Source organism: Micropterus salmoides, unplaced genomic scaffold, assembly GCF_014851395.1.
Source record: "Micropterus salmoides isolate LMB-PRFRI ecotype aquatic unplaced genomic scaffold, ASM1485139v1 Ms_hic_scaffold_19, whole genome shotgun sequence".
NCBI classification, from domain to species: domain Eukaryota; kingdom Metazoa; phylum Chordata; class Actinopteri; order Centrarchiformes; family Centrarchidae; genus Micropterus; species Micropterus salmoides.
The window spans coordinates 6,780,476-6,803,754 of NW_024041039.1; the positions used below are offsets into that span (position 1 = coordinate 6,780,476).

Below are 23,279 nucleotides of genomic sequence, written 5' to 3' on the forward strand. Positions count from 1 at the left end.
AGTTCAACATAGCAGTGGATTTGTCACTTGCTGAGACAACATGGATTCCCTCTGTGCATCCATACCCTGTATCAGCACCAACTGAAGCGGGGAGGTCTCTTTTATTAGGACTAGGGGAGATCGACTAAACAGAAATTGTCTACGGATCACGTGTGAAAGCTCGGTGTGTGTGTTGTGGTTTGGCTATTAATGCACATTGTTAAAGAGAAATGGCAGCTGAAATAGTGCCGAGAGAATGTGATGAATCCTGCTCCACATAACACAGTTTTAGCCCTCCCATTTCCTCATGCTGTGTGTGTGTTTCTGGGTGTTTGAAGAAAGGAAGATAGACTGTGTGTGTGTCCTTGTGTTGTTGCCAGGCAGATACAGTCCTCGACATGGCTAACCTCTGACATAAGCGCTTTCTCGTCTCTCTCCTGCCACCACAGTGCCGCCAGTTTTTCCCCATAGACTTAAGGCAAGACCCCCCGCCCAAATTCACTTAGCGCACTTTAAACACACTCTTACCATATCTCTTCCACCATTAACCGCCCTTTTTCTCCTCCCCGCTCCACTATTGTTGTATTTTTACTGAGGCAATGAGCTGAGGCTATTTGTGGGCTATTATGACAGCCACATGTAAACACTCATCACTCTCGCTGGCGTCTGCCAAAGCCTGCATTGTGGGCCCAGGTCACTGCAACAACAATTGTGCACTGTATAGTGTTGGATTTGCTCACTTTAACTAAGTGGGATTTTGGTGGGGGGGTCTTTTATAATTGAAGCTAATAAAGTGATACGTTGCATGTTTTGGTGGGATGGAAAGAAAGGTGTCTCCAGCCTTGACCCCAACTTAAACCTTCCTGTGGGTTTGACTGTTTCCAACTGCATGGGACGAGTTTGAATTCATGTCAAGTTTAGTAGGAATTTTTTTAGAGAGGTGTTAATTCAACTGTAGAACCATTTTGGAGGCTGCACTTTGTGGCACTTTTAAATTGTATTGCATTATACGAACAGTTGTTTGTCTATTATTTTGTCCACTCCGCTTATATTGATTAGGGTAGGCTGAATATTAAGAATACCTGTCTGTATAATAACAATAAAACAACAGTTCAATAGCACCAGAAACTACACCCTCCAAATCCAAACAATACAACCTTCATCTTCAAGGTAGGTACTGTTGTATTAAACCTCATTACTTTTAGCTAGGTGTACCTAATAATCTGGCAATTGAGTCCCAATACCATACAATATGCTATTATACAGATTATGAGTATGTTGTGTTCTTACTAGAAAAGTGTTACTTAATGTGATGTACAAAGGAAATGGACAAGCTTCTTATGAGCTTTTTTTATTAAACACTATTGTAGATGGTGGCGGGACAGCTCCAGAAAGAGATCCTCAATCTCTCTTTGTTACATTTACGTGACAGTGGGGACTCTCCCTGGGTCCATGTTAGCAACATAATGTATACACATGCTTTCACATATATAAATACAGACGGGAGACAAATTAAAGGAATACCTGAATGAGTGGAGAAACATCCAGTGCACATGCTTCCATGCACCAGGGCTCACTGAAACATTTGGTGAGTATGAAAGTGATGTGAATAAAAAGCCACTGCCTTTACAGCCACCAGACATAACACCCCAGTTTTACAACCATGGAATATTTTGGACCGGTGTTTTAAGATGATGCTGTCCACATGTTTCCATAAGATCTAATTGTATAATATAAAAGTTTATCTTCAAATCTATTTGTGACTGCCACTGATGGTACATGTCCTGTAATGGTTATTTTTCTGTCTGCTTCTCTTGTTTTTTCTTGATCTCAGTGATTACTTGATTAAATAAAGCTTTTACTTATATATGAGGGAATATCTGGTGGAGGAGTGGTGTTCATCCCTCCAGTAGAGTCTCACAGACCTGGCAAAGAACACTGAAGCTTTTCTGGAGGTTTGTGGTGGCCTGTCTCCATACTGAGACTTGTCTTGCTGCATGTTGTGTCATGTTTGTCCTTGAATTTATTACCCATCTGTACATTAACATTTCTTAAATTGAAGTCTTTGCGCAGCCATGACTGTTGAAAAAGAATGTCATTCAGATTGTTTTCACAGTATATTTTTTATTTCATGCCTTTTGACAACCATCATTTCATAATGATTTTTTTTTCTTAAAACAATAGTTTTGCACAAATGCACTCTTTATCTGACCACCATTGTCAATTTTAAAAGGTTTTTGTACTGAATACTATCTGGATAAAAGCCCTTCCTAAAATTGTCAGGTCAGTTTGGTATTGCATTTTTATCACTTCATTACGAGTTTATACATTCACAGCATCATATTTCAAATTTAATTTTATACACCTTACTGTGACTGGCAATAGCCTGGCTCCATCTGTGTTGTGTTGATATAGTTTAACCTGAAAGATTATGCCTTACAGTTTGAAGTATTTGCAAATATTTTCAACCCCAGTCTGATTTGCATCAGTCCATATCAATAACTTCATCAGGCTGTTAACAGCTGCCCATCTGGTGTTTGTCTTTTGATTTCACACTTCTCTCTCTCCAACTGGTTGATGTCAAAGGTCATCAAAACAGCCATGTCACTGGAATCCCCCGAGGCAGCGGCCAGTTTCAGTTGTTCGAGACCATTTCCACTGAAAACTTCGCCCTCCCAGACTCTGCTCTTATTTAGTTTCAGATCAGTTCGCGTCTCTCCCACCACGCTCACCCTTTGGGCTCCAGGGATCCTCACCCTGAAGCGGACCCACGAGAGGGGCTCTAGCAGGCCCACGCGAGGCTCAAAGAGCACACAACCCTTCCTCCAGGCTGAGTAGACACAAGGGAACGGAGGCCCTGGCTGATCACAGCTGTTCCTCAGAACAAAGTCACACATGGGGTTGAAATCTCCACCAGGGGTGAGCCTAGCATACAGGCCCAGGCGATACACCCCAGGATCAGGTAGGCTGACGCTCACAGTCACCTTGCTGTCTGTGTATGTGCAGAAGAGGTGGCGTGAAAGTGGTATGGCTGCTGTTTTGCTCTCTTCTCTGCTTAGCACAGTGTGAAGCTCAAGGTCCTGATGGTTGTGGAAGGTGATGTTACACTTGCCTTGCTGGGTACTCACCACCGCTGTCGTATGGCTGAATTTGGTCAGTCCTGCCTCTGATGTGCGCGTCCCTGGCCCGCATGCTGAGCCCAGGTTAGGAGGGAAGAGCTCATTCAGACTGACCACCTTCCCTTTGCAGTGTAACAGGAAGTTTGCAGCATTCTGGAACTTGACCTCTGTTTTCTCATAGTCCCGTACAAACACTGACAGCCGGTAAAAGCCACGCATGGGGCACAGGACATGGCAGGTCAGGACATCCTTTTTAATTTGAGTAGCAAGACAGCGCTTGGCTACAGCAGCTTCCATCCCTGGGTGGACCAGTTCACAAAGGACCATCAGAGGCCTGGATGTCTTTAATGACAATTCAAAGACACCTTCTTCCACCTCAGCAACCTCGCTGCCCTGGATGCTGCCTGCGACACCAAGGGATCCAGCGACAGGCTGCAGGCCCCAAGACAAGAAGGGATTGTCTGGGATCTCCTCCATGGCCCTGGGAGTCGGACACTCGACTGTGAAGGAGCATACCCAAATCAGGGGCGTGGTGGCAGTTTCTGGTCTGGCAAACACCTTCACGTCATATACACCACTTGCAGGTGGCAGGAGCTGCAGCTTCATGCTGCGATGGGACACCGTCAGGAGGCCGTAGGAGGAGTTGCTGGACTCCTTCTGCTCAGAAGCTCCACAATGGAGAAGGTCCTGGTGCTGTGTGATCTCATAGGTAAAGGTTGCTGGCCTGGAGAAGCCGAGGGACACGTTTGCCTCGCCATCATCTGAGGAGGAAATCAAAGCAGAGTTGTTGTTTTTTTTTATTAATTTAAGTAAATTACCCTTCCCTTGGAGAGACGGAACAATAAGCATGATAGGAATTTATGAATTCAAATTTCTGATTTAGCAAAAACTAAATAATATATAAAATCAACAAAACTCAGGGCAGACCTGTGACGATGTGAGAGTGATGAGGCTGAATCAGCCTGAGCCCCATGGTGAAGAAGGCTGAGGTCTTGAAAACCCTCCTCTCAAAGTCCTCGAGGGTGATGGGTAAGTCCAGGAGCTGCCATTTCTCCTCATCGGGGAAGTGTGAATCTATGAACTCCTCCGGGTCCGTTAGGAAATAGAAATCATCAAACCTTTGAGACAACAGATGGAGACAACAGACTGGTTTGGGACTCAACTCGCTGCTGGTTTCGGGTGTATGATAATAAACAAGAGCAAACTCAAACTTGTCACGATTGCAGTGTTATGGTGTTTTTATGGAACCGTTTGCAGTAAAAACAAAAAGATGCTCATCACTCAGGCGTGGCTTTAAATTCCTAGTTTGGGCTAATTTCACAGAAACTGTCCTTCTAAAACTATACAAATGAACGGTGAATGGGGTGGAATCACTCTTTTGTCCCTCTACCCTTTTCAAACCTTCTGACGAAGCTTTCATGTTCCATATCTACTCGTCCTGCTCCCCAACAGGCATCCAATAGGAACCACTGTCCTCCCAGAAGCACAGCGTTCCACAAGTGATCAGATTTCACATTCTTAAGGCTGTGGCCCTGACGGTACCCGATGCCCTTACTGTGCCCCGGAACTTCTTGGCACTCGATGCCCACCTCTCTGTAAACAAAAACCAAACAGAGCACAATCACTGCTTTTTACTTTTGTTTTAATTCCCCTGTCCTTAAACTCTAGTTCAAGGTTGTTGATTGTGCTGTTGGTCTGAACTTTATTTCATTCACTGCACAGTATTTATACTGCAAATGTCTTGCTAGAACTCTGAAGGGATCAAGGATGCAAAATGTAGCACAATACTGAATGAATGGATGGAAGAATGGGAAGTGAAACAACGCTTTCTGTGTTTGAATGTCTAGATGAATGAAAAACTCATGTGCGATATGTTTTTCTCCATATACTGCACATTTATATATTTATTTATTTATATATATATATATATATATATATATATATATATATATATATATATATATTCTTTTAACATGTCTCTCGTGAACAAAAAAAAAATTTATGATGCATAAGCTGCATAACAGCATCAAACAAGCTGGTTCTGAATGGGGTTTATTCCAATAGCCATTCGTTTCAGTTTGTATAGTGAGCCATATGAACAATAAAGCTGCAGTATTCAATATTTTTATATTAACAATAGATACAATAGCTGTGTATAATATGAAATTAGTAGTGATGAACACATACGGTAGATGACAAACCCACAATTATCACCCAACTCTGCAGTTCCCCTCATATCTAACTAGCATTTTAACTCATTGTTAATTGTCTCTGCCCTGAAAACTCCAATTTCATCTAACTTATTTCCACCATAGCTGGCATTAGTTTTCAGCAAAAAACGTCTTGTTAAATTCACTGTACACAATCTGCCCAGCACCAAACGGCAGACAGACTGTAACTAACATGGTGGAGTATTATACTGGAGCGTTTATCGGCTTAAGAGCCAGATGTTTTCCTCAAGAGTTGGATGAGAACAGAAAGAGAAAATGACATTTATATGGTAACTACATGTCAACACATTAGCCATAACAACTTTATAAGGTGATGATATATCAATGTTGTGTTTATAGTTTGTACTGCTGCCCCCAAGTGGCCAAAAACATCAATTAATGATTTAACATGCAGAGACTTTAAACATTGCAAATTGTCTCTGTTTCTAACATGATTTTCTTGGAAGGGGTGAAAAATTTGAACTTCCTGGAAGCGGTAATTTGTATTTAAAGCGATTAACCAATAGTCATTACAAAACAAACGTTCCAGAATATGTGGCTATGGTCTACGTCCTTGAGAATAGCCATTTCCCCATGTGTGTTATTTATTTAAAGGTTTTAGTTTGGGGCTGTTTACCTGCACATCTCTGTACAGAGGTTGGAGTAGCCACAGCACACACCCCGACCGGCTGCTATCACCTCCTCTGGTGAGCTCAGCTTCTCTGAGTGGCCAAGGTACCCACTTACATCATATTCTATGAAGACAATATTTCTTTTATTCCAAAATTAGGTGTAATATGGCACCTGGTCTTAAACAAAAATAGATTATCTCTCCTGAAATGCATTATGTGATAGATAAGAGAACACTAGGATTTATATAAGTATGTATAGTTCAGCAAATACCCACCGATGTTGTGGCACAGCCAGACCCAGATGGCACGAAGCCTCTCCAGCTCATTTCTGGCTCCTCGTGTGATGCTCTGTACTATCGTCTTCACATCATACACACACTTTTCCTTCAGCTTCAACACACAACCAATATATTGACTGTTAGGTTATTTAGGGTTTTATAGGTAATTAATGTAATGCAAAAATGTCATTTGCTCCATAATCTTACTTATACCATCATATTTGTCGGCATCTTCAGTGTCTGTATTCTGTGTACTGAACAAACCAGGTTACGATGGATGTGAGTTCTGCCTGACAGCTGCTTTATTTGTTATGGTTTTATTGCAGTAGATGAGTAGATGTTATCACTTCCTTAATGCTTTTCCTGTAGAGCACAAGAACCATCTCTGTCTGGGTTTGTTTTTGTTGCTCTTAGTGTCTGTGTAGTTTATCAGGTGCACATGGACTGATGTTAGTCAGTGTTGATGTTAAAGATTCAATCAGAAGTGAATTTCAGGTAGATCTGCACTTTGGCTGGAAGCAGTAAAAATGTTAGCACTTCCTATGTTATGTTATACTAGGATGTACTGTATGTTTTCACCTCTGCTCCTGCCCTGATGACATGTGAATCAACCCTGTGGAAGACCTCAGAGTTGGTGAAGAGGTCCTTTCGACGCCTCCTCTTCCCTACTGCCATAGGGCATGGTGACACCCTCTGTCCCAAGTGCACTTTTGGTTTCAGGTGCCTCTGTTCCTCGGCCTCCTTCGTCACTGCACTCTTTTTCACCACGGTGATGGTCCTGGCTGCGCTCTCGGACGACAGCTGTCTCTTTGCTGCAGGCCGCTGATCTTCACTTTCAACCGTCAGTTTCTCAAAAACACTCTGCCTAGAGAGCACAGCACTCTGTGAAGCTGCGGCACAGACCAGGACCTCTGCAACTGCCATGTCTCCCCCAGAAGGTGGTTTTGGACTCTCCTGAGCTTCGTTCTCATCATGCACCAGAGCTCCTATAACTGCAACAGAGCTTGGTTGGGTTAAGACTGGATTCTCCTGAAGGTTATGAAGCTCCTGAGCCTTCGCCTGTACACATCCCTTTTGGGTCACGTCATCTTGCTGAGAAAGGCGTGCAGCACAGGAGAAGGGGAAGGAGAACTTCTGAATTGCAACTTTAGCTGCCATTATGCTGAAAGCATAATGTCCTAATCAGAGAGAAGGTAGATACTATTCAAAAGACAGTAGCCATTTTCTTTGAGCTATTTTTAGCTAATGCTCTTAATCCTGAGAGCAGGTACGGTTTTAATACTTTGTTCAATGGCTTAAAATGAGACCCATGACTGCTATGGGAGCCCCTCACAAAAGATCCATAGGACCATATATTTTATACAATACATTCTGTGTAAGACAATGATGAATTGGCAATTATATCATGTCTATTCATGACCAGAAATTAACAGAAAGGTTGGAATCATTAGTCACTGTCGCAGCTAACAGCGCAAAGAAAGTCAAAGCCTTCACCAGATTAATATGACCTTATAACTTTATATATGTGATGAACCTGCAGATTGATGGCCATGTTCAACATGTGTTCAACATGTGTGTACACATTAGTGAACATTTTGAGAATAAAAATTTAAAAAATGACTTCTTCTTTTGAAGGCACAGCAGGTTGGCACAGTGGAGACCGAGCCGAACTTGCCAAGTCTGAGCTTTAAAATACAGAAGTCCGAACTTGGCAAACTCAGTATTGAGAAACTGCCACTGACCGTCATTCAACCAGATGACCCCTGTGTTGGCAAGTGTCGGCCCAGCTCAAGTGTACTTCAGCAGGCGACTAAGTCCTATCAGCTCTGTGGGCGCTATGTTGCAGCTGACCCTGACCTCTGACCTTACTGGAGTACGACTAAAGTGAAAGTCCCAGGGGATCACCCTCATGTTGGCGTAAATCCAAGCCCACTGATAAAATAAAATGAGGATTTTTGCAGTAGTAGAATGGTACTTATTTCTCCAAACAAATCATTCAGCATTTTAGAACAACTGATACTATCTTCAATGTTCATGATAACTCTTGAAAACATTGATTTATGTGAGATTCACACTCACAAAAGTAAAGTTGGATAAACCCAGTATAGGTATGTTTAACTATCGCTGCATCCCTAAAAGTTGCTGAGGTTTTTACTCACCCTTGGAGGAATTAAAATGTCTGCTGGATGTTTGCTGGAGTGTCGGGCAGAGATGTTTCCACTGTGTGTTCTCAGTGGTCCCCAGTTGCAGGGGGAGGCTTATATACTCTCCCAGTGGCCTGCCAGGACAGGCCCCAGAATAACAGGCCTAAAAATACTACAAAGCAGTTAAGACCAGCCAATAGAGTAAGCCCCAACTCAGGAGTGTGACGTCTGTGAGTGTGTATCTGTAAGTGTGTGTGTGAGGCTTACAGATGTATGTTCTGATGCATTTGCTAATCAGTACATACACACAGCAGCTCATCTGAACACGAGTGAGTGTGAATTTGTGAATGTGTGTATGTCACGCTGTGTATGTCTGCATTTGTCCATATAGATTGTGAATGTGTGCGTTTTTGCTGCGTTGATGGGTTGGTGGGAAGGTTGGCACATGAGCACGTGTTGGGTGCAAGTGAGGGGTCAGATTCAAGGAAGAGGTGGTTGTTCAAAGAAAAGAGCAGAGGAGTTTATGAAGGGCCTGGCAAATGATAACACCCACATCAACATCAAACACCCTGAGTCACCCCTGGTTCTGTCACACAGAGAAATACACAATTTCCATCTTATTTGCATTTTGTAAAGTCTGAATCTATACCGATCACTTTTATTAGATTAGAGATGTACAGAGGAGAGGAATTAATTGTTCAAATAGAAAGTCAAATCCAGTTTAACTCAACAGGCCAGTATCACATGCAATGTCTCAATACATTTAACATGCTTACAACATCTACAGTTCCTAACAAAGCCCATATTCATTAAAAAGGCAATGAACCCCTCAAAGTGATACAATTAAAGAGGGGGAAAAAAACATTTAAACCTACAATTACTGTGATTTATATGGACACTCGGGATCAGCGGAAACACGTAGTTACCACAACACTGACATACAGTATGGACCAATTTTAGCATTCATTTGGAGCCACCTGATGAATGTAAATCTAATATTCACTCACCGTTTAGCTCTGTTTTGGTCTTCACCAACTCCTCCGGGAAAGATTTCCTTTTAATTTTTTTTCTTTTACACATCAATGTCTATTTAATGGTCTTCAGCCCCATTTCTTCTATTTGCTTAGGGCTAGCAGCTCGAGGCTACATTCTTTGCTACAAGCTAACTAACTTTGCTATAACACCCATGGAAAGAACCTATATGAGGATATATGCGCATATATGAAACCTATATGCAGTTTATATGCACATATATGATAATATATGTGCTGCATATATGCTGCATATATGCGTATATATGCAGCATATAGGCAAAATTGAGGTGCATATATGTGCATATATGCTGCATATATGCACATATATGATAATATATATGCTGCATATATGCATATATATGCAGCATATAGGCAAAATTGAGGTACATATATGTGCATATATGCTGCATATATGCACATATATGATAATATATATGCTGCATATATGCATATATATGCAGCATATAGGCAAAATTGAGGTGCATATATGTGCATATATACAGCATATATGCACATATATGATAATATATATGCTGTATATATGCGTATATATGCAGCATATAGGCAAAATTGAGGTGCATATACAGGCCATATAGGTCTCCGGTATTGCTTCTTTATATCCACATATAAGCCCTATATGTGGATGCAAGATATGTCTCCTATATAGCTCATGACAGGATCTGGTCATTTTGTAGCTCACATCTCACTTTGGCAACTGTCATACATGATGCCTAGCTCATATTTTCTATTATCAAGGCAATAACTAAGAACTAAAAGAAAATTATGCAAGGACTTATGTATGTGCGAACACGTGAAATTGGTATCACTTGTAATTGGCATGTTATGGAATTTAACAATTAAGTGAGAGGAGATGGAAAGCTATGATGTCTACATGTTTTCCTGAAACATTTACAAGGTCAATTCTTTCTTGTATAAAGATAGTGGAAAAGAAGGAAATGTATAACAAAATGGTTTGTTGTTTTTTTATTTTGTCAATCAAGCCTTTTTTCCCCCCAATTTCAAGTCACTTCCAGATTCACATTACAGCTCATACACAGCCACATATTCACCGTTTCATCCACCAAATGCAATGCAAAATGCAATGTTTTCTGTATTGTCTTAATGCAGTTTCTAGATGAATTTGGCTGAAAGGTCATTAGTCTAAATGTAGCAAAAAAAAACTAAAAAAAAACAAAAGTACATAGAACATACATTCAAGTAATCATCATCATCCCACATCTATCTGAGCATTTCACTGCGGTTAATGAATTTGAAGACAATGTCAACATTTCTGTTCAGTTTTTTGTCTTATTTTTCTTCTTGTACTATTTGATTGTTCTTAAGTTAATGAATAATGTAAATTTCTACATTTTGGGCTATTATTTATGTTGCCTAGTAGCTATGGATTTTTATAATTTTGCTAATATATAGGTAAACATAGGTGCATATATGTGCACTGATATAGGTACACATATAGGTACATGTATGCACGGATATAGGTACACATATATGCATATATGTACATATAATATAGGAAAACGATTTTATATATGTCACATATATTAAAAACCTATATCAAAACCTATATTAAAACATATATGTTTATATAGGTTCTTTCCATGTGGGACATCCCAAACACTGACCAAAACTGCCAATGCTTGAATTACATTGTGGGTATTGTTGGCACCAGGTTTTGCCAAAAAGAAAGTGTAGAATAAAAAAAAGATATCTCTGGCTCTGCTGCATAGATTTCAATACATTTTGTCCATCATGAGTTCAACAACGCTACATGCTAAATCAGTGGAATACTCTTTTAAGGTGCTAAATGCTCCTCTATGTTCACCAGCTAGTTGCTAACTTTATCTGTCTGCCATTTAGTGCTGGGCAGATAGTGTACAGTTTATCTGCATTTCTATCAGCTGCCTGCTGCGGTCCAAAGCTAGACTTTGAGATCAAGGGGAATTAACCAAAACAGTAGAGGCAGAGTAGGGATTTTGGACACAACTTTACCTACTTCCAAGGTGCTTGGAGCAGGGAAAACAGTCGAAAGAGATCAAACACATTACAAACAACATTTAAATAGGGTAGGCATGTAAAAGAAAACAATTTTAAAAAGGTGAGGGAAGTGCAGAGATGTGTGATAATTATCTGTGGGTTCATCAATACGAGTCACCCCTTTCACATACGTATTGTCATTAATAGGTGCTTTAAGTAAAATAATAAAAATGGCCAAAAATGTCAAGAGTGGTTGTTCAAACAGAAATATCTTTAGCATTAGGAGAACCAAATGTGGAAAAATAAAATCATAAAAAGATTTTATAAAAAATGTACAGTGCACTTAGTGGATTTTCTAAACACAAGAAATGTAAGAAGAATAACAATTTTCACAAAAATGAAATGTAAATATGTAACATTGGGTAAACTGAACAACACAGAGAGAGGCAAGGGCGCCTATGCAGGAGCAGGAACACTGCCACAGTCCTACATGTACAAAAATCAAACAGGCCAGTGTATCATGTTTTATGTTCATCCCAGGTGCTTTGAAGTTCCAAGCACAACCAATTCTGTAGTTTTCTCACCTATATCAACTCAACACTGGAACTGTCATCTCTAATGCATTTCTGTATGTGCATTTATAAATACTGCATATAGGAAAGCAGTCCTTGAACCAAGCTTTTGTCAGATTGAATCAAAAATAGAGAGAAGGAGAACTTGCGGGGTGATCACCGTAACTTATGGCCCCACAGATACAGTATTACATAACACTGCCATATGTTGATGTTGGTGTTGATGCTGATGCGTGGGCATGGCAGTGGGACAGCCACCTCCACCAGTGGTGGTTCCTGAGCCAGCTGACTGTGAAACTGCGGTGTAATAATGCCATCTGGAACAGCTGTCAGCCAAGGAATCTCGCTCTGGCTTATTAGGGTAGAGCAGAGTAGTGGGGAGATTCTCTCCAACTCAAAGAGAGGTGAAACACATGGAGGGAAGATGTGAAGCATTGATATGGCAGAGAAATGAAAAGGAATTCACTGCAGGCTGAAAAAGAGGAAGAATAATTTGCTCCAGGCACTAGTAAATTTATTATAGTGAGAAACTGTATTTCAATGCCTTTTGGGTTCATGAGCTTTAGGGGTTTTTTTTTTAGTCCCCACTTGCACTATTTAACCATCAGACAAAAATGGACTACTTGTAGAGGTGGTTTCTTAATTTTAGTAAGCATATGTAAAATACCATAAGCGACCACCCAGTGTCGCATGACCGAAGTTCTATACTAAGGGCACATGATGAGAACTTAACTATCCTCATATATACTGCACAAACTCACAGTAAGGTGTGTGGAAAATCCACAAAAACCAAGTATCTAAGTGGGCCTCCTGTTAAAAAAAATATTATTTGTGAAACTAGTGTTTCAAAGTTCAAGAATGAACTTTCACACTGAGCCTACTGAGAATTTAAAGTTATTTTAAAAAGAATACATTGAGAAGTAAATGAAATGAGTGCAGTGCAGTGCAGGAAATCAATCAAATGCATGGAAACATAAGATAATCTGAAAAGTGGCCAAAGTTGGGGTGCATCATTAGGTGGACCTGTGTGTGTGCAGCATAGTAGCTAAGTGCATCTTTACAGTGTTTGCTTCTGACTGGAGGCACAAAACCTGTTTCTTTGAGATCTAAGGGACCAACTGGGTTTATATTCTTCAAACATATCAGAAACATATTTGGCCTTTGGCTGTTGTGTGATTTATAAACTAGCAGAAGCACTTTGAAATCTGTTCTATAACTGAATTGGAGCTGCTGTACTGTGCTCAATTGTCTTGGTTCTCTTTATGGCAGCAGCAGCAGCCATCAAATGTGTTATCTTTTGAAAAGATCAAGAACAAGAGCTCATTGCACTCTGCTGGAGATGAAGGCATGAATGAGTTTCTCTAAATCTCACGTTGACATGAGACCTCTGATTCTTACTATTTTTAGATGACAAACAACTGATTTAGTCATTACTGCAGCAGTGCTGTGAGCTACAGTCTTGAGTCCATTAAAACAAAGAGATTTTTAGCTTCGATTTTAGTTTTTATTGCAAAGGTTAAAAAAACTTGAAAGTTGCAGAGTGCAACAGGACCGCCATAATCCAAGGTTTGGCTCGCACACACAGATACAAATAAAAGTGTTATGAGATAGGGTCTCGGGGAAACAACCTTAGTAAAAGTGTTCTACGGGTGTACCGTATAAAGCACTTCTAGTTCTTGGCACGAAATAATTAAAGAACCCCTGTGAATATTGTATTGTAAGTGAGTACTTACCTGCCACAGCCGAGAACTCCCAGCACTCAGCTGATGGAAATTCCCCCTCTTTAACCTTTGCTGTTTAAAGACAGTATAATCTGGACCGTTTGCTTCTAAAAATGAAATGTAATAATGCATGGCTTCTAAAAAATACATACAGATACATACCCTGCAGGGACAATATCACAGAAGCTACAGTATGAGCCTCATTCAAATACCCGTTCCATAATCAGTCTGGATTATTTAGAAATAGTTTATAGTATATTTCCCATAGAAGATCATAAAATAACCTGCCCAAAAGCTGTTGATACAACCTAACTACACTGAACAAAATTATAAACGCAACACTTTTGTTTTTGCCCCCATTCATCATGAGCTGAACACAAAGATCTAAGGCTTTTTCTATATACACAAAAGGCCTATTATTCTCAAATAGTGTTCACAAATCTGTCCAAATCCGTGTTAGTGAGCACTTCTCCTTTGCCGAGATAATCCATCCACCTCACAGGTGTGACATATCAAGATGCTGATCAGACAGCATGGGTATTGCACAGATGTGCCTTAGGCTGGCCACAATAAAAGGCCACTCAGATTTGGACAGATTTGTGAACAATACTTGAGAGAAATGGGCCTTTTTTGTACATAGAGGAAGTCTTAGATCTTTGAGTTCAGCTAATGATGAATGGGGGCAAAAACAACAGTGTTGCGTTTATAATTTTGTGCAGTGTAGTTGCCTATTTCAAATATCAGTTGCCCAAACTGTTGATACCACATGAAAAGAGGGCTGAAAATGTATCATCGGGAAGTTTGTACTTCAGCAATATATTTCAGCAATAGCCAAGTCAAATAGGATGTTATTTTACCCTCTCAAATAATTCATGTAACAGTTTAGTACCACATTGCTACGTATCTCTGTACAATTTTTTTTGCTTAATTAAGCTCTTAATGACTTATTGGAAAAGTTTGCTTTAAACTTAACACACGCATCTATGTTTGACCATATAAATTACATATATAGTATATTCACCATTAAATACTTTGAATTGTGGATGAAAATCATATTTATAAACAGGTCACAAAATGATAAACAGGAGACCACACAAAAAAGTACTTCTACCACACCAAATATTTTTTCAGACTTTCCTCTAGTCTTTGCTTTTTTCTTGTGAAAACTGAAATAAATGTACCTCCATGAGGTGAAAAAAAGACTGGTTGAATTCATGACAGGTTGAGATACGCAGCCAGTGAGGAGGGTTGGAAAATAGACATTGCTTCCTCTCTGGGAGTCACAATCCAAATAAATGTTGGAAAACACTGGGTTTAGCCTAGTAAACACAAACTCACCCAACTACCTTATTAAATAACAAAAAAGGACACATTTTGGCTGTTTTTCATTATACCATGTCTGTTTAACCCAGGTGTTTACAAACATGATTGGATAAAAACCTTAGAAGCATCAGAAAACAGTAATTTTTAAACATATTTTTTTATTGTTGTTTAAGTTAAGTTGTTTAAGTAGTTATAAATGCAGTTATATTTCTCATGGGTCCATGCTTTAAAAGGCAGTCAGTCAGCGGGGGGGTAAATTTAGATTATGGTGGTTGTGACATTGGCTCTGCGTTGGACTGGCGACCTGTCCAGGTTGTACCCCGCCTTTCGCCCAATGTAAGCTGGGATTGGCTCCAGCCCCCCGCGGTTGATGATGGATGGATGGATGGATGGTTGGTTGGTTGGTTGTGACATATTTAATCACAGATTGCACCTTTACCTCAGTATTTGCATTTGCTCAGCTTGTAGTCACATTGGACACTTTGTGACAGCCCAACTCTGGTTCGGACGAATCAACGGTCTCGTGCCTGTAGAGAGCGGTGGGCGGGGTCGCTGGTTCAGGCACTCGGCGGGCTCGCGCTGTCATCAACACCTGGTGATGGACGTTGATTACATAGTGATACTACTACTTTTTTAAATGTAGCGACCGGACAAAACCAAGTCAGTACCTTTGTTTTACTGGTTTCCTGTGGACAAACAAAGAAAAAGCCGGCGAGAGAAGATATTTCGACGTTATCTGCAGACCGGGGACATAATGAAAACTGTTAAGGACGACGGAGAGGTGACCGGTGTGTCAGTAAATCGATTTACTGGAGGTAAGATGCATTTTAGTTTTTTAAGCTTCTTGCTAATGGTTTTTCTCACAGGTGAACTGCCGTGACATGTATGGCAGTTGTGAGAACTATATTCTTACCACTCAACTCTTGCTACTTTCTGGCTACTTTTCATGAATAATGGCAGGTTAATTAGCTAGCTGGTTACAGTTAACGTTAGTTAAACTGTAGCCTACCGCGCGCGCGCGCGCGCGTGTGTGTGTGTGGGAGAGAGAGAGAGAGAGAGAGAGATAAAGACAGATTAAATGCTGCACCTAAACTGCACCAGAGGAGGGTCAATTTACTGCAAGACAGCCTTCTTCATGTATTTTGGCATGCTTAGCAGTGTGTTTTTACGAATATTCCTTAACTGTTACAGTAATTTAGGACTAGTTGAAGTTCTTTAAGAAACCTGCAAACTACAAAAAACTTGAGAATTCAGAGTTCTTTGTAAGAGAGATTCTCATGTACCGTCTCAGACAATGAATAAGCCTGAGAAAAAGCTAAATGAAACGTTCTTATGTTATGACAAAGACAAACATGGCAGTCCCCATTGCAGCTTTTGTGCATTTGACATGGTCTTTGCATACCCCACTATCAACATATGTCTTGTTGCATTGACATCGTCACAGGTTTCCACCTAAGACATGTTGTGATGAGTCAGGAGGTATGTGAGGGACACAGCAGAACTCGTTATATCTGGATAGAGGAAAAGATGAACACACAAGCACAGTAAACTGTGTCACTGATGCCAAAACACATGTAAACAAGCAGCTTTAAATCGAACAAACAGTGAAATGTGGCATCTTGAAAGAGATGCTTTCCATTGTTCTTCAGGTTTCTCTTAGAACCTCCATAAAATGAAACTGTATTGCCAGCATCATAAAAATTAGGCCTAAGAGGTATAGGTACAGATAAGTAGGCCATGTGTGTTGTGTGTGTATGTATGTGTACATTTATCTAATTCTGTTCAAAATCAGTTTTTTTGGGGCCAATTTGCATGCTCCTCACAAGCTCACTTTTAATTCAGTACTGATTCTGTGACGTCTTTTAATAGATAAAATGTAGACTAATCTAATAAGAGTGCAAATACATATCAGTGACAAAACAAGAAATTTTCAATTAATGAAAAATAATCAATAATGGAAATATCTTCTAGAAGCAGTCGGTGTTGTATAAATGTGACTGTTATGTAAACCATATACAGTGGTATTTTAAATATGATCTAATATTTAAAAAGTCAGAGACAGGTTTTCCTTCATACTGTAGGCTTACAGTAAGATTAATTTTTTTTGGCTTCTACTACTCCGTTCCTACATCAAAATCAAATCAAGGTCCTTGTAATTAGAACACTTCACAGAAAGACACACTATTAGCCTTTTGAACCTTCCTTTGCCGTATCTTGTATTTTTAATTGGCCGTTGTAGAACAGAGGCTTTGTAGTCCTAAATGCTTACAAAGTTCAGAGACGTGTTAAAAAAATCCTTGTGACCTTGAATTTTCCCCAAAAAGCACTTTTTCTTTTACACCCAGCCCAGTAATGCACTGTGTAACTGCCTTAACCAGGATTATTTTTTTTATATGCTATTTAGCTAGCACTTTCATCCTGAAGTCCTTGTGGACTTGAGAGTGTATACATGTTGTTTTGTTCCGGTGGGAGTAGAGCCTCCATCTCAGACGCTGTTAACACTCTGTTCTACATGTTGACCTACTCAGGAAAATCCACAATATGACCCTGTTACCTCTGTAAAGGACACATTAAGAAAAAATACAAACCATATGGGTTGTTTATGGGTCATTCATTTTTTAAATGGAATTCACTGTTGGCTGATATTACGTACCGGATACAATACAGTGTCTTAAAATCGAACAATTATTACAGTATAACCTCTATTTAACTTTTATCTCCCTTTTAGCTTATAACATTATTCGAAAAAGGCAAAAACCACCTCAAGTTAGCCTAAAAACCTATTTGCAAAATTTAGGAAGTTTTTCAATGAAGCTTTTTCAATGCAAAACTTCAAAATGCGCATTAAAAAACTTTGATGGAAACACAGCTTATGTCTTTGCTTGTGCGAACATAACATGTTAGTTCCGCCATAAACGCTTTTGCAGAGTTAGCTAAACCATTCTAGTTGGGTTGGCTGCTGAATGTATGCTTGTGCTTGTCTAACAAGTCATTTGCGTTCATTTTACAGTCGGTATGTAGAAAATATGTGTAATTTAGATCTGTTGTTGAGAAGAGAGTTTCCCAGTAAGTTGCAGCACTGAACAAAGAGTAGTAACATTGAACAAAAAGTGTGGATCGACATTGTGGAACCAAAGTTGGGTAATGTTATGTACTGGAAACGCAATCAAACATGCTAATTCACTTGCAATAGCATACTCCTAGCTGACGGTAAAAGGAAATAAGGGAAGGCCATATGGATACATCTTATCATGGTATATGTAATTTTAAAAGTTGAAAATACTACAATAGAAAGCAATATACACAGTATGTTTTATAATTTATTTAGGGGAGTTGTTGAGATCTAGATAATAAGATTGGAATGATTTGTTTTTTTTTCTTTTGGGCCTATTTAGTGACTTGAATATTCATATAATAGTCCTGTTCATTAGTTTGCAACATTGCCTGTAAAGGTCTAATACAACTTGACATTTCATAGCCCACTCTGTGTAAACAGTATGGTAAAGTGGGCACATTTCCATCGTCTCATAGTAATATCACCACTCCTAAGAAGAATACTTACAAAGTTGATATGAAGTTCTACCAATAAAGGGTGCGATCCATTGGCACACCTTATTTGTCACAAGCTACTTTATCCAAATACTAAAGGTCCTGGTTCAAAATTATTAAGTTTCTGAAATGAAATTATTGATATAATATGAATGACAGTTTAACTGGAACAAAACGTCTCCTGAAATTGACAAGACGCGATCAGCTAGAGAGACGATGTATCACTCTGTTGCAGTTGTTGGATGAATAAAAACACGTTCTGTGGTGATGTTACAGAGTGGAGGTTCTTTTACCTTATAAACGATCTTTGGCAGAGTACAGGCTCACAAACCAGACAATGGCCACGTTTACTTTGGCCTGCCATCAAGTTGCTCACAGAATAACGACAGCTGATATGACCTGCCGCTGATGTTGTTTGTCTTGTAATGATACTTGTGGCGAATGCTGCATTGTAGAGCTGGCGGTGGTGAAGGAGTAGCACTGTAACAGCAGACTGAGGTGGATAAAGCTCAGTAAAATTAGATTTGGTTGGGTATGGTCGGCTACAGCAACATATTTGAATTCTATTTTTTATTTTTTTTTTCCCATTAAGTTTTTTTGATTCCGTATTTGAATTCTTAAGCTAGGTAAAATTAAGGCCATGTAAATTTAATTATTTGAACGGTTTCCCAAGCTAAAATAATCAAGTTTAATCTGGGAAAATAATGTATTGATCTGACCAGAAATGACGATTGGATTTTAGTCAGAAGCTAACCCAAGGTGTTGAATATATTGAGAATTTAATATGATAATGTGTCCTTATTGATATAAAGAAACAGATGTATGTTCAGAGTACATCTTCAGTGTTCTTCATGAACTCACCTTACCTTCTCTGCTTCCTCTTTCTGTCTTAAATAACTGTCAGTGGTGTGTTCATGGACGCGTGGGAATTTGGTTCACAGTGTTAATTGTTTGTTAAGTGTCATCCATTAACTGCTGTCTGGCAGGACTGCAGTAGAATCAAGTAGCTACTGGTGAAGACATTAATCAATCAGGTCAGACACAGCGACTCACTTAGCTTTCAGCTCCCTCAGTCACACTTTATTTGCCAAGTTAAATAGATACTCAATGTGTCTGACTTAAACTGGTACTCGCATGATTTTCTTGCAATTAATCGCATTGTTACGTGCAAAATTTAATAATGAATTCTAAAGTAGTGTATTGCGCACATTTAATTAAATGTACTTCTATATACACAAGTGCCCATACAGTACACATGTTGGAGTAGTAGCACAAAACAAACAATACAGGCACACCAGGATCACACACACACCATGAAATAATACAGCAGACACTGAAGACATTGAAATGAACTGAAGAGCAAACATCCTGGAGCAACTGACACCTCAGGTCACTTTGGTCTTAAAATTGAATGTCAACCTCTACTAAAAAATCATTCACCAGTCTATTGTAGCTGGAGTAGTTAACTATTAAATGTATGATGTTACTAGGATAAAATATCGTCTGTCTATTCTTCATTAAGAGTGACTTTGTTGACTGAAAATATTTTCGGTACCATCTCAGTGACATTACACTTTGGTTCTTTCTTTGATGGTTAGTTGCTTCAGGAGAGTGTGATGCAAGTTTGCACTCACTTACTAAACTGTCCTGGTGCTGGACAGTCTGAAAATACATTGCATATTTTACTTATTGACCCAGGAAGCATTGATTTAGTTATTTGTAGATTCAAACTAGGGCTGCTGGATTATGGCGAAAATCATAATCACACTTATTTTGGTCAATATTGAGTCGAAACTTGGTCAAATATGATCATTTAAAACGATTACTTATTGACTTAGGAAGCATCATGCATTTATTAAACTTTTAAAATGTATTTTAAATCATAATATATGCATTATCCCAAAAAATCCCAAATGGCTCATGATACAAGAAAAAATAATCCAACAACTTTAAACTGCATTTGGAGCTGTGAGCTCGTTACGTTACATAATGCTGAAATTCAGCCGTGGTGTTCTTTCGGGAGATGCAGTTACTAATAATTAAGTATAAATAGTACATAATTTCTTAAGCTATAGGCCTGAGTAGAGGATGGGGACGATAAGGCGCAGTGGATTAGTTGCATGCCTTTTGAGGTGGGAGACCTGGGTTCGATTCCCACTATGACATCCACCAATGTGTCCCTGAGCAAGACACTTAACCTCTAGTTGCTCCAGAGGCGTGTGACCTCTGACATGTAAATTAAGTCACTTTGGATAAAAGCGTCTAGCGTCTAGCTATATATCCAATATATGCAGTGTAAAATGCCGGACGCTTATAATAGTAATAATAGTGGCTAGCAAGTTAAAGCAGTTATAACCTCCCGTCATCTTGGCTCGAGCTGGTCTAAACATGGCATTGACTGGCTGAGAGTGACTTTGGGCTTTTGAGTGGTGGGAACCACTGCTGTAAAGAAAAGCGGTGCACTGGATTTATAACACAAGACAAAACGAGAGCATCATTGTGAGACTTTTTTCGTAATCGCTGGAAGCCAAAATCGTAATTGAAAATAAAATTCGGCCCTAATTCAAAGTGAGCTCAATTTAATTAGCTTGTCCGTGTGACAATTCAGCTTCTCAGTAATAGGATTTGCTGCTTTTGTCTAGTTTGTATGATTGTAAGCTGTTTATCTTGCGGTTTGTACTGATGTTTGGGGAAAAAACAAGACATTTGAAGACTTCAACTTAGGGAAATGGGGATGGACATTTTTATATACAAATTAATTAATCACAAAAAACATTAACAACAGTATAATCAATGAGAATTGTAAAACTGAATGCATAGGTAGCAATTATGTTATTACTGGTTTACAAAGCTATGTACTAGATTTGTAAACCAGTTTAGGGTATTCAGAGTGTGTAAATGAGTGAGCGTGCATTTTCTTTTAATTTGTCTGTGCGTTTGTGTGTAGTTTATGACAGATGCATATTGTTGTTCTTCTTTGCAAGCGGCCCTTGGCCAGCATTTGAAAATGGACAATGCAAGGCAGGAGCCAGTCAGGAGGAGAGGAAATCCCACCCAGTGTTTTTCCACAAACTGTGTCTTTGCTGTCTTCCTGCTTGGAGCACAATACAACAAGGTGCCCTTTGCAGTTTATTGCTGCGTTTTTAATGCGCTCTGTAGGTGCACAGAATTTTAAAGCTTGCTGCAGAGTGACATTTCTTTTCAGAAGCAGTTCACTGTAAGCAAAAGGAAAGGCTTCTTTTCAAAACAAGGCAGCTTAATCTATTTTGATAATAGTGACATGCTCTCTTGCAAAAATATTAATAGCACAAAGTAGGCGCCTGTATTTCCTGGCTGATAAAATGAAAATCTGTAGACTGGATTCTGAATGATGAACATCAGGAAATTATAAGTTACTTCTAAAGAGATGGGTAGAGATTTCAAAATTAATTCTTTAACCATAAATCAGAAATAGTGAGCAGCAGTATTATTGGATTTACCATGACTATTAATCTACAATATTTTCGACACATTGTTAAGGATAACGTGAAATACACTTACAAATGTCTGCAGTGTCTGTTATAGAATTTTGTTCAAAATTAATATAGTCCTGAGTCAAGTACTGCAGTATTTGACACAGTTTGCCATAAGAATGGGCTTCAACACTTGTAGGTATACTTTTATTTGTGCAAATTTAAATTAAGTTTGAATTTAACCATGTAAACCCGATTTCAAAGCAGATCACCTCCATGGGAAATTATTGTTGTATGTTGGTCAGAGTATGAATTACAGTGAGGGCAGATGAGACAGGATGATCCATGTTGCTGATGTGATCATTTCACTTACTCAATTGAAAGCTAAAAGTGTCTGTGTCAGCATTGCTTCCCCAGAAGGGCTTTTGGAAATCCAAAGACAACAAACATTTCCTGTGTGTGTGTGTGTGTGTGTGTGTGTGTGTGTGTGGAGGGTATCGCACTGAAGAGGGAAGCATGTAGGGGAAACTAGGAGTCAAAGGGCATGGCCGCTGTCTTCAATTCAGTGCCGCTGCACATTTCAATATCTGACCAATCCAAGATAAGACAAGCCTCATTGAGATAACCAGTCTTTATGATGTGCACCACTACTTTTGAAAGTACATAAATAGATGTAGACCTACATTTTCTATACATTTTTGCTTAAAAACTTGGTACCATACAACAAAAAGTAGAATAGAAATAATATTCTATTTCCTTTCTAAAGCTGAATGATATATTTTGATAGACCTACTTTAGTGTATTTTATTGAGCCTCTGTAGATTCCAGCAGGGGGCAGTGTGTATGTGTCTCTGTCACACTGGACAACATAATTTAGCTTGTGATGAAATTCAAGATCTTTTGCTTAGAAATCCTTGGTCATCGGGAGGATTTAGTCTTATTTAACAAGGTACATAGTACTGTGCATAAGACTGAGAATTATAGGTCACATCTGCAAATGTATCAGTTGGTGGCCTCCAATATGTAAATTCTATTCTACAACTATGGAAAACTTTTAACTTACATTTGCATCATAAATAGACATTTATCCGATAAGCATGATTTATTTGTCATTTATAACATTTTTCTCCGCTGCTTACCTTGGTTCCCCTTGGGGCTAATGAAGTCCACCTTTACCACATTTTTATTTGAACATTATGTTTTTTGCTGCTTCAAATCTAAGTTAGGCAGGGAATGTGAATAGGAACCAGTCACACACCCTTGAGCAAGCG

General features: G+C 39.2%; 2 protein-coding genes across 3 annotated transcripts in view; one reads left to right on the plus strand and one right to left on the minus strand.

Moving 5' to 3' along the window:
• Positions 1–2,183: 2,183 nt before the first annotated feature.
• ky (kyphoscoliosis peptidase) lies at positions 2,184–8,433 on the minus strand. The gene is made up of 7 exons (XM_038728772.1): positions 8,378–8,433; positions 6,798–7,396; positions 6,216–6,330; positions 5,946–6,063; positions 4,500–4,691; positions 4,026–4,216; positions 2,184–3,859 (listed from the first exon to the last, which is right to left on the minus strand). Exons 2-7 carry the CDS (start codon positions 7,374–7,376, stop codon positions 2,487–2,489), a joined length of 2,568 nt encoding a protein of 855 aa, XP_038584700.1. The 5' UTR covers positions 7,377–7,396; positions 8,378–8,433; the 3' UTR covers positions 2,184–2,486.
• Positions 8,434–15,589: 7,156 nt separating this feature from the next.
• slc4a11 (solute carrier family 4 member 11) overlaps positions 15,590–23,279 on the plus strand; it is a 106,690-nt gene continuing 99,000 nt past the window's right edge. For both annotated transcript variants that reach the window (XM_038728773.1, XM_038728775.1), the window contains exon 1: positions 15,590–15,822. In XM_038728773.1, coding sequence (XP_038584701.1) covers positions 15,762–15,822 — 61 coding nt within the window. In that variant the 5' untranslated portion in view covers positions 15,590–15,761. The remainder of the gene's footprint in view (positions 15,823–23,279) is intronic.

Excerpts from the sequence above, each read along its gene's own strand:
- ky (XM_038728772.1), bottom strand. The coding sequence starts at position 7,376 with ATGGCAGCTAAAGTTGCAATTCAGAAGTTCTCCTTCCCCTTCTCCTGT. Across the intron at positions 6,331-6,797 it reads TCATCAGGGCAGGAGCAGAG|CTGAAGGAAAAGTGTGTGTA; the intron begins GTGAAAACATAC and ends TGTGTGTTGAAG. Across the intron at positions 6,064-6,215 it reads CTGGCTGTGCCACAACATCG|AATATGATGTAAGTGGGTAC; the intron begins GTGGGTATTTGC and ends TTGTCTTCATAG.